The sequence below is a fragment of the Salvia splendens genome, chromosome 14 (genome assembly GCF_004379255.2).
Source record: "Salvia splendens isolate huo1 chromosome 14, SspV2, whole genome shotgun sequence".
Classification (NCBI taxonomy): domain Eukaryota; kingdom Viridiplantae; phylum Streptophyta; class Magnoliopsida; order Lamiales; family Lamiaceae; genus Salvia; species Salvia splendens.
In genome coordinates this window covers 30970410-30988069 of record NC_056045.1, presented here as the reverse complement: position 1 = coordinate 30988069, position 17660 = coordinate 30970410, and the positions used below count along the sequence as shown (strand labels likewise).

Here is a 17660-nt window from a genome sequence, read left to right as displayed (position 1 = left end):
GGACCCGGATGTCGGGGACCCTTAGAGTTGGGGTTTCAACCTTTTTTGTACGAAGACTTGATACACTAAAATAATGTTTATAGTATATGTTTTGGAGATTTATAATTTAATTATACAGAAGTATATATGTGTTTAAATTTGATTGTTTGTGCAGTTAATTTTCAGTGACATTATAAATATACACATGACACGATTTTTCAAGAAATAATCGAACTTCGTTTCAAACCATTACTATTATAATAAAAAAAAAGAGCATGCTTCAAGCTGCTGAGCATACTACTGTAAGGTAATCCACATATTATGATTCACATTATACAGTGGAATAAAAATAGTACTTAAAAAATAATTACTTGCATATTTCACTTGAAAAAAACCTAGTAAAGCTTTAAAAAAGGAGAGGAGAAAAAATGTTGACTCTTGATCATATACCTCAATGCCCTATACATAAGTGTGTGGACATCTTTAGGTTGAAGATATCTTGGATCTTCCAATGGTGAACATAAGTGTTTGATGAAAAATGATTCACCTACTTGATCTCCCAAAAAAGCCATTTATGAATAAGATAAGATGCAATCTCCATATTGTTGCTTCATTTCAGTGGTCCTCGTTGTTGTGGGGGACGCCGTCTTGTCCGCCATCCCAGTTCTCTTCATCACTACTCGAGCTAAACTGGTCGAGGTCGAGGTTGAGGTCGTAATTGGGGTATTGTTGAATGGGAAGAGGGAGAGGCAACTCGTCATCATCTGATGACGAATAACTGCTTCTTGATTCCACCTTCCCCGCTTTCTTGTTTTCCACTCTCGGCTTTGCTGCCTCTGCCTCTGCCTCTGCCTCTGCCTCTGCCTCTGCCTCTGCCTCTGCCTTTGCCTCTGAGCCAGAATAATCCTCGTCGGAGCTATTATCAGATTGCTCGTGTTTTATTGGTTCGGCTTGCTTTTGTTCTTCCTCCTCCTCGCTTTCTGAGGAACTATCCTCATGTTTATGGCCGTCTCCACCGGCTTTTGATGGGGCAGGAGCCGCTTCTTCTTCTTCTTCTTCTTCTTCGGGGAGAGGTGTCTGAGGAGGCGCCATGGCGAGGAAGCTGATAGCGGCTGATATGTCGCTGATCGAGGGCCTTGCTATCGGCTCCTCCTGGAGGCACATGGCCGCCATTCCGATGGCTTGGTTCAACCCCGTAACCGGGAACCCTTTCCGGAGGAGAGGATCGGCCATATCAGAGTACTTGGACGGATCCTTGAAGAGCGGGTGTGCCTGTTCAATATATACCCGGTTAGGTCCGGTACGAGTAAAGTTTCGTGTTACCATCTCGTATTTCACTCTATTAATATATAAATGTTTCACCATAGGTGTCAAACATGGCCTAGGCCAACTTCTGGCCGTGGGCCGTGTTTATTCTGGCTCGGCCAGATTTGCCTATTTGGCCGAGCCAGTCCGATAATTTGACAGCTATAAGTTTCTTATAACAACATTAAAATAGTATGACTATACGTACCCAAGTAACCAAGCTCTGCTCATCCTGTGGGAGCGAGGTATCCAAGGCCATACGCCCCGTGATGAGCTCGAGCATCACGACTCCAAAGCTATAAACATCGGATTTAATCGTAAGCTCCCCATTCTTCTCGAATTCAGGGGCGCAATATCCATTGAAACCCGTCATCACGGACATATGCATCTTGTTTTCGCCCGCAACGATCTTGGCAAGCCCGTAATCAGAGAGCTTAGGGCTCTTGGTCTCGGTGAGGAGCACGTTCGAGGATCTCAGGTCGCGGTATACGACCGCGGGGTCCGCCTTCTCGTGCAGGTACTCGAGCCCAGCTGCAATACCATGCGCAATCTTCATCCTCTCAGACCAATTCAACGGTTTCTGGCCAGCATGACGGTCTGCACGAGCACAACGAAAAAAGCACTCGTTTCAGTCTATCCTATCACTCAAAGTAAACGCCTCGTGAACAATTTTTTTACCAAATAAAAAGCTCTTCAAAGAACCGGACGGCATGTACTCGTACACCATATGCCTCTGCTCGCCTTCGCCACAGTATCCGACCATCTTCACTAGATTCGGGTGGCGAAGGAGACTCAGATTCGAGATATCGAACACGAAGTCCTTGCCTCCGGTGTTCCTCTCAAGTTGCCTTACAGCAACGACCTATTAAGACAGGAAAGCTAGTATAAATAGGGGAACCATTATTGATCATCTTTCAAAATACAGGCCTTTACCTCGCCGGATTGGATCGTCCCCTTGAATACTTTCCCGAACCCTCCTTCGCCCAACAGGCATTCCTGGCGGAAGTTCTTGGTGGCGGTGGCGATTTCGCGGAAGGTGAAAGATTTAACGGTGCTATTATCTTCTTCGAGTTCTGCATCATTTCTGATATCTTCGAATGGATCTTTAAAATCATTGCTATTATTCACTGCAACAAAATAAACATAATTCCATTCCTAAATTTCTTCAACTATTGAGCTTCTTTTTTTTCCCTAAGGAATAGTATTATTCATTTAAACCATCAAATTTGATTAAATTCTAGTCAGTCTTAGTAGTAGTAATTTTTTTTTTCAATTGTTTCACTCATATTCAAACAGCTTGATAATGTTAGTATTTAAATTTCTTTATCAGAAATTGACAAAACTTGATTATTGAAATGACTATTATTAAGTATTGCAATTAGTTTTGAATGCAGTGAGTTTAGAGGTGAGAACAAAAGGAAAAGGAAAGGATACCATCAGCAGGAGGGTTGGATTGTGGGGTGAAATTCTTAGGCTGAGCAACGGGAATGTTCTTGGTATCCTCCTCCTCCTCATCGTCGTCGTCCTTGTTTTGAAAACATGGGAAGCAGCTCATGTCGTCTCCTGACTCTCAAAACAAATGTCTGCTCCTTTTTGTCACGAATCAAAGGAGCACCAAAAATGATACTACTAATGTTCTCCCTCCAAAACACACGCAAGGCTTCCTCCTCCGGCCCACAAATATTCTTGATTAAAAGATTAGATTTGAAGGAGTGGGGTTATGGGTCCTCCACACCAGAGATGAATGAAGGACCCCGAAGGAAGGCTGTCGTGGGAAGAAAAGGTGGAAAGCTGGAGGAAAGAAAATCATTTGGAGAAGAAGAGGAATTTGCTGGTTTATTGGGAACCTGCTTTTTTGGTTGGGTGGCAAACTTTTCCTTCCAATTTGCTCATTCAACACCAGAGATATTTTTGGTCATTTCTGTGGCTTTCTCTCTTCCAACTTCTCTCTCTACTTTCCTATTTTTCACCCTCTCTCTCTGCTATGGAAGTAATGCAAATCACAAAATTTATACATACTCTATTTCATAGAAGAAAGAAAAATGATACATTTGGAATTAAAATATTTCTTCCTCAAGCCTATCTTTCACCAATAGCCATTGTAATTTCCTTTTTCCTATGCAATTATAATGCATCGACTTGGTAAGGGTTGAAGATAGTTTTCGAAAATAAAAATATAATTGAAGTTAAAAAGCAATAAATAAAGGAATTAAGTAAGATTTGAAAAGATGGATAAAAGATTTCAAATGAGGATTTGTAAACTATGAGACGAACTAATACAAGACTCTTAGCATCACCACGAACATTTGAAAGTAAAATCAACGTATTTTAAGTCGAACAAGTGTTTCTCCAAACTCTCTCCATTTCATCGCAGACCAAGTCTATGGTGGGACGACCTCGGCTCGAACTAGCAGTGCACAGCACTGCAATTTGCAAAATGGATTCCAAATCTAAACTGTTTACATCTCCCATTCGAGCATCTTGGAACTCAGATAATGGCCATAATTTCACGTTCACATCCTTCGCCTGCAAGAATTTCAATACATGTCGCCAGTCAGTGACAGTTGCAGAAATATCACTTCCCGAAGAAGTAGTAGTAGTACTAATATATTTTATGTCCTAAAATGGTTGAAATAAAAAGTTTATGGCTCCATCATTGCACATTACTGACCTTTCTTGTGAGTTGGTCCCTGGCGGCGAGGTCAAGGTCGAAGACTCTCTGTCCGGACAACAGCTGCAGTATGACGATGCCGAAGCTGTAGATGTCGCTAGAACAAGTGAGTTTGGCACTGACTATGTATTCGGGGTCCATGTAGCCTATGGTTCCTCGAACATCTGTGAACTCTCTTCCATCCCCAACATTTTGGCCAATCCGAAATCCGAAAGCTTTACTACTAGATCATGACATAAAAGAATGTTTGTCAACTGCAAGAGGAAACACATGATACTGAGTTAGGACTAAAAGAAAAGTGAGAAAATCTACCTAATTTTGTTCATGCATATACTACCATTGTGGCAAAATGTGACATAGTACTAGAATTTGACCAAATTTCGCGATTTGAATACCTTAATATCTCTATGAACAATGCATCCACTCATGTGATAATGCAAATATTTGAGAGCAGCTGCACAATCCCTCAAAATTCTGAACCTCAATTCCCAATTCAGGACACAGTCTTCACCTGTAAGAAGATTCCTCATTAAATAGGACACTATCGCAAGACACACAAAAGATTCAAGAAAATCATACTCAAGAGATGCTCAGCAAGATTCCCATTGGGGCAGTATTCATACACCAAATACTGCTGTTCACCATCGACGCAGCAGCCAAACAAACAGACGAGATTCAGGTGTCGAACCCTCGACAGGCCGTCGATCTCTCTCGCGAAGGAGCCGGTAGCGCTGCTTCGAAACAGCTGCTTGATGGCGACGAGCTGCCCGCTGGGAAGCTGTCCGGCGCCGCCGCGGCCGAGGTACTTCCTCTCTGGGGTCATGGCGTTTTCGATCTCATCTATGGAGAATCTGTAGAGGCCTGAGCATTGTGTGGCGAGTTCTTTGCTTAGGGCTACATTCTTCTTCTTGTTGTTGTTGTTTTTCCTCTTCCTCTTTGATTTCTGCCTGACGCGGTCGAACACAGCGGCGAGGCCGAGAGCCAACAGAATCGCTGCCACAAGGGCTGCAGCTACACCGTCTGATCATGATTTAGTGTATTAGGGTTTAGAGCTGTGAATGGTGAGATTTCATAATATATATGTGATTAAATTGACGTGCCTTTCAGTTTTTCGTATTAAATTTGAATATCCTTCAAAATATGAGACTGAGACATGCAAATTTATTATTTTAGGGAATTTTTGTATTTTTTTCTTATTTTTTCTCTTTTTAAAAAAAAATCTTTTTCCTCACAAAATACAAGAATGGAAACTACTCAATGAAGATTTCACTAGGCATACAAACTTTTCATTTGAGGGGATTTTTATATTTTTTCCTTTTTTTCTTTTCTTTTCTTATTCTATTCCCTCAAGAAATACAAGAATTGACCAAATTATCCAATGAAAATTTTCAATTTTTTTTTCTTTTCCCTCACAAAATACAAGAGTTGACCAAACTATCTAGCATGGGATTTCAGTAAAAATCTCCTAAAATGAAAAGGTTTGTATGCCTCGATTGGGTGGGTGAATTTAATCCCAAAAATTGAAAGGCGTTCAAATTTAATCCCAAATTCTGAAATATCTCTTATATTTATAACTAGATTAAGAATATTGAATAAGAATATATTTACAAAGTGCTGCAAGCCTGCAATCAAAGAGTAGATCATTTTATCTAGAATTGATCTGAATTGCTTTGAATGAGAGTTTTTAGCTTACAATTGAGCTTGATAAATTTCTCTGGATCTGCAGAAGATAAAAAAGGAAATTAGATGAGATTTTTAGGTTGATTCCAATGTAAATTTCATAAAATCAATATTTTCACATTAATGCCACGTACAAATAATGAAATAAAATACGAGATTGAAACATAGATATACCTGAGCCACTCAAACCTAGCAAGCACCTCTCGAGATCACCGCTCTCAATCCCAACCGTCCGATTAATCGTCCCCGCCATGATAGCCACGATGACAGCCACACGGCACACGGACTCTTCCACATCATTCCTTTCAGCTTCCAAATCATCCAACAATTTCCCAACTTCATTCGCAATGGCAGAATTACAACTCCCACACGCATCGTCAAACGAGGGGGGCCCGAAAAGGGAGCACCGGTCCACGGCGTTCTTATCAGCACGTGTCAAGTGTAGACTTGAGCATTGTCTGCTCCCGTAGTAGAAGTCGTCGAACCCGCACGTGTGGATGGACACGGCCGGCTGCAGCGGGACATGCCCGCTGCAGTCGCTCCACTGAGATTGTGGGATGAAAATGGCGCCAGACGGATCCCTCACTGAGATTAATATATGTCTTCGTCGTAAAATATATATTTTTTTTACAAGTTAAAGAAATTATGACACATAATTAACAAATTAACATCACTTTGATCTTATGACAGAAACTAAACATTAAAAATAAAATAGTACTATAAAAAGTGAAAATATATGATGAATAAAACCTGGATCTCCTGGTGATGGAAAAGAATAAACTGCAGCTTGAAAGAGAGAGATTGGAGGAGTAAGACAAAGGAAATTGAATTTTATGTATCTTTCTTCCATCTTACTAATCATATCACAATTATGTACTGTAGTAATTATTTATTAATGGAAAGCATTTTCTTTTTTATTCAAGAAAACTATAAATTCATGCATTGAACTTATATACTTATATATATAGAGAGAGACTGGAGTATAAATTTACTGCTTAGTAATTTGCTCCTGAAGAAATCAACCTAGGAATCATCAAAACATTTGGAAAAAAAAAAAGATGCACCCCTTTACTGAAATGTGGGATCTATACGTGTTTCGAATTTATCAAGAAACCACCATCGATGGTTTGTAACAAATTATTGTAAACTCAGCATTTTGAAATAGGGATCAACTTAAATGGATTTAGTTCAAGATTTGAGCTATGTGGATGATGATGATTCTTACACAATAATAATGGATAAGGATCGATTTTACGGCGGCGGAAAATGCAGCGCCAACTTTATGATAAAATTACTCACTAGAGATATTTTTGAAGTATTTAAAAATTATCGATAATGGTTCCTCATTTTTATATGTGACTAGTGAATCGGTTTAAGCCATATTTCATCATTAAAATATTTGAGCTTTTATTTGTTATTAATAAAAGTAATAATGTCAATAATAATATAAAGTGTTATAAATCAAATAAACAAAACAAAGACTAATGCCAACATGCATGATTAACCAAAGATAATGATTACGTACATAAGACATAATATAACAATATTTCTCAAAGTATCTTTATGTCAGAAGCCCAAATATAAAAAATATTAACCCAGGCCCAAGCCCAAGCCCAATTCTCTTGTTTTTCTGTGAAGCAATCCCAACACACAAATAATTACTGCACAAGCCCAAAATACTCTTCCAACCCAAGTGCAAATTCACAATAATTCAAGTATACCCTCTAATTCAAAATATTGTTAGGGTGAAAAGAAAAACAAAATCTGAAATTATTGTTGCAATTACACTCTTTAATTGAATGGTCATTAACATATACTTTCATTTACACTTTAGGAGATTCGCAACTTTTTCTTTACAAAAGATGATCAATAATGGTTTCCTATTTACCCATAAATTGACTCGAATGCCCGAAATTGACCAACTTCTACATAGTGTGTAAGACGAAAGCGAACCTATCTAGCCTCTCGAGAAGACCGGTAGCCTTCCTCTTTGCCCTCGACGTCCCGGTTTTCGCTACACGAGAGAGAGCCTCACGTTCGTTTATCATAACTAGCTTCCTAGGATCACTATAACACATACTATGCACAATGGCCACACAATTTTCCTTACAACGTTCACCAACATCTTCTCCTAATATACTAAGTAGACACGACACCATACCGCGCTCTTCCATCTCCTCCACAGCCTTCCGGTGGCCGGAGAAACGTGCGAGAATCTCGAGCATCTCATCGACGAAGACACGAGCAACGATCTTGTCTATGACAACTGTGACCGCTCCATGGGAGAGAGCTCTCTCCCTATTTTCAACCAATGTGCACAAATTAAGGATAGCAAAAGCAGCATCTCTTGAAACCAATGGATGCCCTTCTTCCAAGAGCTTGATCAGCCGCTTGATCGCATCCGATTCTCCGATCACGGCCTTGTTTGCATCAAGGGTCGATAGGGTGGAAAGGGAAGCAGCGGCATGGCCTCTCGTGTCGCTGTTCTTACTCCTCAATGCATCCGAGAGGAATGAAATTACGGCCGATGTGGTCGTGGTCGTGCTCCCTTCCAAGATCTTTGTCTGGCACGAGTGATCAACCGAAATGTTCAAGATCGTTGCCACCATATCCTCGTACAATGCGGGATCGGAGTAGCACCTCTCGATCAAGAATGGAGAGAGGAGTCGTGGTATGGCACCGTTGATCTCTCCAACGAAGGCACGGGCTGAGGAGGAACAGGCTGTGAGGAGACGGAGCTCTCTCACAGAGGCAGGCAGATCCGGGAGAGTCTCGAGCAGCTCCACCAGATGTTCTGTAGTTGGGTTTGGTCTGGGATCATCTGCACGAGTAGGGCGTGCGTCGCCTTTGCCAGTGGTGTTGCGCCAGCTGGTGATCATGTTCTTGATTGTGTGATTAGGGATCAGGGCAGTGTGAGGCAGTAGTTGATGAGTCGTTGGGCATTTTGTGTTGCCTTCTTTAAGCCATTTTCGAATTGATAACTCGTCATATGTCTGCAAGAATTCAAGATTGAAGTAATTTGAGATCAACTGATTGTTGATATAACTACTTGCAACATATTAGGCATGAGAGAGAGAGAGAGAGAGAGAGAGGGAGGGATTCATGTTATTCAAATTCAAACAAGTTCAGTTACAATCATTCATAAGAAGCAAAACCAGAGTATATCTCTTGAAACACAGAGACACAGATTTCACTGTAACTGCAATTTTGAACAAGATGAAACACAACAATCTCTCTATCCCTATCCATATAAATATATATAGTTTCCTATTCAGCCATTACAAACAAGTCCAACCAAAATCAAATCCCACAACATAATTCTTATATAAACACGCACACACACACACACTTATACATCAATTGCAAACAAGTTTCAACAAAATCAAATCCGTAAACACACAAACAAACACAACTCTAGCTCTCTCTCTCTACTGCAATTGCAAATAAATTCAAGCAAAACCAATTCATGATATTAATTGAAAAAAAAACACACACAAACAATCTCTTCTCTCTGTTTAGTCCCAATACTTCAATTTTGCAAACAAATTCCCACAAAATCAAGTCCTAAAATGCAAGATACAGATATTCATTGAAACACAAACACACAGACTCTCAGTATCTCTACACAGCAATTGCAAACAAGTTTCATCAAAATCAAATCCTAAAGCACGCACACACACACACTCCCTCTCTATTAGTTCCCTATACTTCAATTATGCAAATAATTTCCCTCAAAATCAAATCCTACAATGCAAGACACAGATAACCATAGAAACAAAGACTCTCTCTCTCGAAAGAGAAGGGGGAATGATAGTCTAACCTGACCAGAGGCAGCAACAACAGGCTCATTCATCAAAATCCCAGAAATTGGGCACCGGAATTCCTGAGGCGGCTCTTGCAATTCCAGATTCTTCAGCTTCACAATCCCCTCATCAAAATCACTCCGTTTCAGCTTCAACTCCTTTAGGGCACGCAATGTCTCAATTGCATGATCAGTAACCCCCAAATCGCCATCCTCATCATCATCCACCATCAAGGCCTCCGTCACTCTCCGCAGCTCTTTCTTCAGCTCCAAAACCCTCTCCGTTCCTCCAATTTCCTCCATTTCTTTACCCCTTTCTTGAAAAAAAATAAAAAATCACACGAAATCAGAGAGGATTTGATGGAGTGGCGCTACTCGCATTTGGGGAGTAAAGCATTTCGGTGGTTACGTTTGGCATGACTCCAACCGTTTTTTATTTTATTTTATTTTATTGGTTTTAATACTATAATTCCTCTCGATTAATATTAAATTATAGTATAATTTAAAAATAATTTATGACCAATTATATTATTAACGACTGATTTTCGATTATGCCACTAAAGAAAATGAAATATTTTATCATTAGTCCATTAATTCGTTTTATTTTTCGTGTAGTATTGTTTTGGAAATGTTTAATACCCTCTCCGTCCCAAAAAAGTTTAGCCGTATTTCTTTTTAGTTCGTCGCAACAAAGTTGAGTCATTTCCTTTTTTAACAAAATACAAAATATCTAATCACTCTTAATTTATTCCTTCATTTACTTTAACTCTTGATGGAGTACGGACTAAACAAGCCCAATAGCAGTGACGGCCCATCAGCCCAAAGCCCAAGGAAGAGTATGAGTTCGGCATTACCAAAGAGTTCGGCCTCAGCCTACAGCTCGGTAAAAGCCAACCAATCAAGCTCTGCTCTCAGGTCGGCATCAAGCTCTACTCTCAGATCGGCAACCAAAGCAGTTCGGTCTCAGTATTCGACCGAACAAGGAGTTAGTGGACCCATACAGGATTTCCACAACTTCCAACACACCCACTACCACGTGGTGTCAACTCAGGCCACGATCGTAGGCCATGACCTACGCTACATCCACGATCTTAGGCCATGACCTACACGACATCCACGACTTAGGGTGGTGATGCAAGCCACGATCTTAGTTCAATATATAAATAGAACTTAGATCTGATAGACGGGAGTTAAGTTCTCTAGAGATCAAATATCAAATAGCAAGTCTGTATTGTAAGCTGTAGAAAACAGATCAAGCAATACAATCTTGCCCTCCCTTCTTCCCGTGGACGTAGATTTACTTCAGTAAATCGAACCACGTAAATTCATTGTGTCGTAGTCTTTATTCTCTACCAGCATTTACTAACATCAGAAATTCGCGGATTCATCACTGGCGCCGTCTGTGGGAAACAGAGAACCAAATTTGTGATAAAGCGAATTTTTGACCCTTTTTCCACCCCAAAAAAAATGCATACCAGATCACACACTACCCGTAATACCGTTCGTGAAAACCATGAGGAAGCTAGTCCAGCCCGCAGGTCCGGAAAACAGCCTCGGGAGACATCTACTTCCAGTTTTCACGATGAAGGAACAAGCCGCTCAAAAGGTCCACACACCGAGTCTTCCCAGCAGCCTGATTTGAATGAGGCTGTCAAGCTGTTCTTGGCTGAGAAGCAGGATGAGTTCTTAGCCTTCCTGCAAAAGAGCCAAGAGCCGAAGACGAAAACGGTGGATTCTCCTTACTCATCCAGACATGAAAGTCACTACCGCAGTAGTGCCGTGTCTTCCAGGAAGAAGAATCCTCAACCCCGACATGTTCCTGTTCCTCCTCGGTACCGGAATCACAGGAGATCTCCATCTCCTCCATACCGAAGAGATGTCGGGTTCGCCATGTACGGAGCATTGAAGACTCCGTTCTCGGACGATATCACCCGAACTCCCCTTCCACAGAACTACCGAACTCCGTCGATGACTTATGACGGGTTGGTGGATCCTCATGACTTCCTGGGACGCTATCAGTATAACATGGCGAACCAGGGTCTCAATGAGGTCCATATGTGCAAGCTGTTCCCCGAGCTGCTTATCGGGAACGCGAGAAGGTGGTTCGATAGCCTCCCCCAAGGCAGCATTAGATCTTACCGAGATCTAATGGATGCTTTCCACAGAAGGTTCTTTCAGAAAGCGGAAGCCCGGATCACTTCGGCTCAGCTGCTTTCTATACGTCAAGGTCGCGACGAAAAGATCAGCGACTTCATGACGAGATTCCACAAGGAATGCCTACAAGTAGATGATCTCAACGATCTACTTGTCATTTCGGCATTCCAAAATGGAATCCTGCCCGGAGCTCTCTACAGAAAGCTCGTGGAATGCAGTCCGCAAACAGCTCAAGAGATGTGGGACATTGCGGACCAGTTTTCCCGTGCGGATGAGGCAGACCGTCGAAAACGGTCTTTAGACAGCTCATCCCGAGAAGAGAAAAAGAAGCCCGATCAAAGCGGCCAGGTGCTTCCTCGCCGAACTCCTTTTGAAAGAATTCAAAGGGCACCGGTACAAGGCAGATTGGGACCACGTCTCAATCCTGAGAAGCCGCCCGCTCAGTTCGTACCCTTAAACAAGTCAAGAGCGGAAATTTTCGAACTACATTCCGATATGTTCGAAAAACCAAGGCGGATGACGAAATCGGCCGCGCGCCGACCTCAGGATCAATATTGCTCCTTCCATCAAGACTACGGTCACGATACCGAGGAGTGCCGACATTTGGCTGCAGGTATTGATGCCCTTGTGAAAGCAGGGACGTTAAAAAAATACCAAAGCAAGCAGCCGAAAAAGAACAAAAAGCAGGGAGGTGCGAACTGCGCTCCTCAGGATCCGAAAAGGCAACAGGATCCCGAAGACGATAACGAGCCGCAATATGATGGAGTAATCCTAACTATTGACGCTCTCCCTGCCGGGAAGACTAAATCGTCTCTGAAGTCATAGAGCAGAGGTTTAAAAGCTCGGTCTTCCACCCACAAGCAAACGGACTGAAGCCGTGATTCCGGTTGAGATCGGCATACCCAGTCCCCGAACTCAATTTCTCCTCAGAAATGAATGGTGACGGACTGAGAGCCGAACTAGATCTTGCCGAAGAAAGAAGAGAATTGGCCTGCATAAAAGCAGCCAAGTACAAGGAGCAAGTAGCCCGGTATTATAACCAAAGGGTGAAAAAGCTGCAATTTCAAGTGGGAGATCTCGTCTTGAGAAACAACGAAGTAAGCCGAGCAGAAAAGCTGGGCGAACTCGAACCCACATGGGAAGGTCCATATCGGGTGTCAGAAGTCCTCGGCAAAGGGTCTTACAAATTGACCCACGTGTCAGGAGCACAAGTACCCCGAACATGGTACGTTTCCAACCTCAAAAAGTTCCATTTGTAAGAGACAGTCCGGTCAGTCAATCTTGAGTCCTGTTCGGTCAATGTGCTTTCTTTGGTTTGCTTGGTCTTTGTTTGTCTCTGTGCGTTTTGTCTGTGTGTTTTGTCTGTCTCTGTGCGTGTCGTCTCTTACAAATGTTACTGAGGTATCTTGTTCTTCGAAGGCTGATCCCCTTTTTAGAACATATATAAGCCTACGATTGTGAGTCCAAGCTTCTAAGGAGGATACAAGACCACAATTCAGCTTAAACAAGCAGTTCGTCTGAAACGAACTGCAATAAGCCAACGATTGTGAAGTCAAAGCTTCTAAAGAGGATACAAGACCACAATTCAGCTTAAACAAGCAGTTCGTCTGAAACGAACTGCAATAAGCCAACGATTGTGAAGTCAAAGCTTCTAAGGAGGATACAAGACCACAATTCAGCTTAAACAAGCAGTTCGTCTGAAACGAACTGCAATAAGCCAACGATTGTGAAGTCAAAGCTTCTAAAGAGGATACAAGACCACAATTCAGCTTAAACAAGCAGTTCGTCTGAAACGAACTGCAATAAGCCAACGATTGTGAAGTCAAAGCTTCTAAAGAGGATACAAGACCACAATTCAGCTTAAACAAGCAGTTCGTCTGAAACGAACTGCAATAAGCCAACGATTGTGAAGTCCAAGCTTCTAAAGAGGATACAAGACCACAATTCAGCTTAAGAATCAAGCACTTCGTCTGAAACGAACTGCAACAAAAGTCCGATTCACGCGATAAAACTTGCCTGAATTAGGACAAGGGAAAGTCCGATCCACGCGATAAAACTCGCCGAATTAGGACAAGGGAAAGTCCGATCCCCAAATTAGGACAACGGAAAGTCCGATCCGAGCAATAAAACTCGCCAAATTAGGACACAAACCAAGTCCGGTCAAAGATGTTTATTTCATCAGACCAAAGACGAGTCTGGTCAAAGATGTTTATTTCATCAGACCAAAGACGAGTCCGGTCAAAGATGTTTATTTCATCAGACCAAAGACGAGTCCGGTCAAAGATGTTTATTTCATCAGACCAAAGACGAGTCCGGTCAAAGATGTTTATTTCATCAGACCAAAGACGAGTCCGGTCAAAGATGTTTATTTCATCAGACCAAAGACGAGTCCGGTCAAAGATGTTTATTTCATCAGACCAAAGACGAGTCCGGTCAAAGATGTTTATTTCATCAGACCAAAGACGAGTCCGGTCAAAGATGTTTATTTCATCAGACCAAAGACGAGTCCGGTCAAAGATGTTTATTTCATCAGACCAAGGACCAAGTCCGGTCAAAGAAGTTTACTTCATAAGACCAAGGACCAAGTCCGGTCAAAGAAGCTTACTTCATAAGACCGAGGACAAGTACGATGAAATTTTTTCGCTAAGCTGTAAATACACAGTGTTAGAAGCGAAAACAAAATTTCATTTTTCAAATCTTGTTCGGCATACAACTCCGCTACCCTACAAAATGGCCTTACGCTATTACAAAGGACTATTCTACTGTCCGGGGTTGCTAAAGTTGAGCCACCTATTCACAAAATCCTCGTGAAGCCGAGTTCGGGCGTTCTCGGCAGCTGAAGAATAAGCAGGTCGACGAGATGCTCTAATCGACCTACCACCTCTTCCCTGAGCCCGGGAAGCTCTAGCACCTCGGCGGCGAAGAGTCTCTTCACGAAGCATTTGTTGATCTTGCTCACTCATAATCACAGCTCCTCTACGAACTTCAGTCCGTCCTTGTCTTGACGTTTCCGGCTGTTCCTGAGTTCGTTGCTGACTTGGAGTAAGGTTTTGAGCAAGTGAATCAGGGGTTTGAGCTGGAGTGTGACCATCTGTTGACGGGAAATGCCTAAGGAATCTCTCGATTGAGGGACGCCGGGAAAGAATGATGTCGTACCGAGAAGCCCAGCGCCGCAATGATTTCACGACTTGTTGGCAAGCCGAGCTCTCCAGCGCATTGTTCCTCCGGAGTACACGATATTCCTCCCACAGTTCGTCAACTCGTTCCTGAACTTCAGAGATGGTCATTCCCCCACGCCTGCAGATGAAATCCTCATACGCAGTCCTCTCAGCGACGGCAGTGTTCAGCTCGGCCTCCAGATCCTTCTTTTCGGACTCTAAGTCCTTATTATCGGCCTCCAGCTTCATTGAACGAGCCAAGAGTTCGTCATTCTTCATCTGGTCAGCTATAGCTCTTTTCTCAGCTTCGTCTAAAGCCGAAGAGTACAGCCGCTTCCAGTGAAGTACCTCCAGCTCCTTGAGAGTTAAGAATACAAAGCAGCTACGTCAGTTCGGCATTTCAGCTTACCGAGCAGGTAGTAAACCACAACAGGAGTAAGAGAGTACGAAAGGCTATACGAAGACACAAGAGCAGAAAGAAGAATTTTTTTCATTCATAAGAAAAAAAATTTTCTACACAAGGGCTTCAAGGCCGTTAGAAGGAAGATGAAATCATACTCCGCTAGCTTCGTCTCCGCCTTCTCGGTGAGGTTCAGCTTCCTTCTCCTCGTCTGCTTCAGCTTCAGCCTCCCCCGTACCTTTATCCAGAATGCCGAAGTGACTCGCTTCGCCGAAGTGATTCACTTCGCTTTTCGGGGGGGGGGGTAGTGATGGAGTACGGACTAAACAAGCCCAATAGCAGTGACGGCCCATCAGCCCAAAGCCCAAGGAAGAGTATGAGTTCGGCATTACCAAAGAGTTCGGCCTCAGCCTACAGCTCGGTAAAAGCCAACCAATCAAGCTCTGCTCTCAGGTCGGCATCAAGCTCTACTCTCAGATCGGCAACCAAAGCAGTTCGGTCTCAGTATTCGACCGAACAAGGAGTTAGTGGACCCATACAGGATTTCCACAACTTCCAACACACCCACTACCACGTGGTGTCAACTCAGGCCACGATCGTAGGCCATGACCTACGCTACATCCACGATCTTAGGCCATGACCTACACGACATCCACGACTTAGGGTGGTGATGCAAGCCACGATCTTAGTTCAATATATAAATAGAACTTAGATCTGATAGACGGGAGTTAAGTTCTCTAGAGATCAAATATCAAATAGCAAGTCTGTATTGTAAGCTGTAGAAAACAGATCAAGCAATACAATCTTGCCCTCCCTTCTTCCCGTGGACGTAGATTTACTTCAGTAAATCGAACCACGTAAATTCATTGTGTCGTAGTCTTTATTCTCTACCAGCATTTACTAACATCAGAAATTCGCGGATTCATCAACTCTCTCTTATCTTTCCTACTTATTTCATCTCTCCTATTTATTTAATATAAATTCTTAATCTTCGTGTCCAACAATTTTATCTCAACTTTCTTGGGACGAGGGGAGTATATAAAGAATTGTATTCCTATATATATAAGAAAACTTTACCTTTTCCCTTATAGAAGGGGAACTTTATTGCTATGACATTTGTTGTATCAAATGATAAACATTTAGAATTTTAATCACAAATTAATACACGTATCGAAAAGGTATACTTATTTATTTTCTCAATTGGCTGCTAAACTCCCACGTTGGTTTAATGAAAATGACTAAACAATAATTCCATGCCGACACATTTAAAGCCCCTCTCCCTTTCATTTTCATAAATTAGTGGTCAATTAAAAATATTGAGTTTATGTCATTTTTAAAAAGGAAAGTAATGTAGGAAATGGGATTTTGATTGGACAAAGCTTAAAGAGATTCCATTTGATTAACTTGTAGATAAGGCCAATTTTATATGTACATATTTTGGATGATTGAAATTCAAATTTAGATTGATTAGTGCTGACAAAATTGCTTTGGTCATTTGTGGCCTCCTATGAAAATGAATTTTTGGTGATCAATTTTGTCTTTTTTAAGTATCATACTAATTGTAGTGGCATAATCTGAAATAGGGATAGAAGAATATATCATAATTGAAATATTATATGTTTGGATTTAATTATTGTCTTTCCAAACAAAGATATTTGTATGTATTAATAGTATTATTGTAAAAGAAGTTTGGATCTATTATACTAGTAAAATTCTTTTTTAATTAATATTTTGTTTGAATTAATTGGGCTTGTAAGAGGGTTCAATTAGCCCAAATATATCAGCCCGGCCCAAATTTTATATCAAAAGATTTACTTAATACAATAATCTCGAAAGTGAGATTTTATTCTCATCACGTGGGTGAAAAATAGGGAATATGTGACAAATATAGTTGTCCATTTTGGAGATTGTGGTAAAGTTAAATTTGTTGAATCTTGAATTTCACGTGATAAATTTTCATGGTTACAACAAGTTGTGACTGGTGATTGTTACAAAATGAATGTACATAAGTCTCCCACCGTGACAAAAAAAAATATAAATTTAATTATAAAATAAAACCCCAAAATTCATAGGCTACCATACCTTAAAAAAATATATATTAAATTGGGCCTAAGTTTATTTTGTAAAGCTCAAATTACAAAATGGGCCCTTATGTATAGTTTTTCCTTTGCTAATAGTCCAGCCTCAATTCAACCCATAATAATATTCAATCCTTACTTAATCCACTCAAGTTACAATGGGAGTAATGCTGATTTTTATTGTTTCATGATTGATTTTCTTTGCGAATAATTCTGATGTACCTTTGTTCTAAAAATTGATGAAATGTTGTAATTTTGTTTTTCTTTTCAATTGGGTTTTATGTGGTGTGGAAGTTGTTTCTTGTTTGGGTTAAATAGTACTAGCTGTTTAATAGATTCAATGCACACTCTCACTTATCACTAAGCACTGTTTTACTCTTTGCTAGATAGTTCAACATAAGTTAAATCAGGTCACAATCCAATAATAAAATAC

The 17660-nt window shown here is 41.2% G+C and overlaps 2 protein-coding genes and 1 pseudogene across 2 annotated transcripts; all 3 read right to left on the bottom strand.

The window, feature by feature from the left end:
• Positions 1 to 270: 270 nt before the first annotated feature.
• LOC121764772 (probable serine/threonine-protein kinase PBL25) lies at positions 271 to 3072 on the bottom strand. The gene is made up of 5 exons (XM_042160795.1): positions 2719 to 3072; positions 2218 to 2411; positions 1963 to 2146; positions 1493 to 1881; positions 271 to 1251 (listed from the first exon to the last, which is right to left on the bottom strand). Exons 1-5 carry the CDS (start codon positions 2837 to 2839, stop codon positions 595 to 597), a joined length of 1545 nt encoding a protein of 514 aa, XP_042016729.1. The 5' UTR covers positions 2840 to 3072; the 3' UTR covers positions 271 to 594.
• Positions 3073 to 3612: 540 nt separating this feature from the next.
• On the bottom strand, positions 3613 to 6485 carry LOC121764547 (annotated as a pseudogene).
• An 896-nt stretch (positions 6486 to 7381) lies between these two features.
• LOC121763397 (U-box domain-containing protein 9-like) lies at positions 7382 to 9847 on the bottom strand. The gene is made up of 2 exons (XM_042159407.1): positions 9456 to 9847; positions 7382 to 8628 (listed from the first exon to the last, which is right to left on the bottom strand). Exons 1-2 carry the CDS (start codon positions 9738 to 9740, stop codon positions 7561 to 7563), a joined length of 1353 nt encoding a protein of 450 aa, XP_042015341.1. The 5' UTR covers positions 9741 to 9847; the 3' UTR covers positions 7382 to 7560.
• Between the last annotated feature and the right edge of the window lie 7813 nt (positions 9848 to 17660).

Bases quoted from the DNA above. Each gene is read 5' to 3' on its own strand.
- LOC121763397 (XM_042159407.1), bottom strand. From the start codon at position 9,740: ATGGAGGAAATTGGAGGAACGGAGAGGGTTTTGGAGCTGAAGAAAGAG. The intron at 8,629-9,455 runs GTTAGACTATCA...GAATTCTTGCAG, and splicing joins TTGTTGCTGCCTCTGGTCAG to ACATATGACGAGTTATCAAT.
- LOC121764772 (XM_042160795.1), bottom strand. From the start codon at position 2,839: ATGAGCTGCTTCCCATGTTTTCAAAACAAGGACGACGACGATGAGGAG. The intron at 2,412-2,718 runs GTATCCTTTCCT...ATTTTGTTGCAG, and splicing joins ATCCAACCCTCCTGCTGATG to TGAATAATAGCAATGATTTT. The intron at 1,882-1,962 runs GTAAAAAAATTG...GTGCTCGTGCAG, and splicing joins TTTGAAGAGCTTTTTATTTG to ACCGTCATGCTGGCCAGAAA.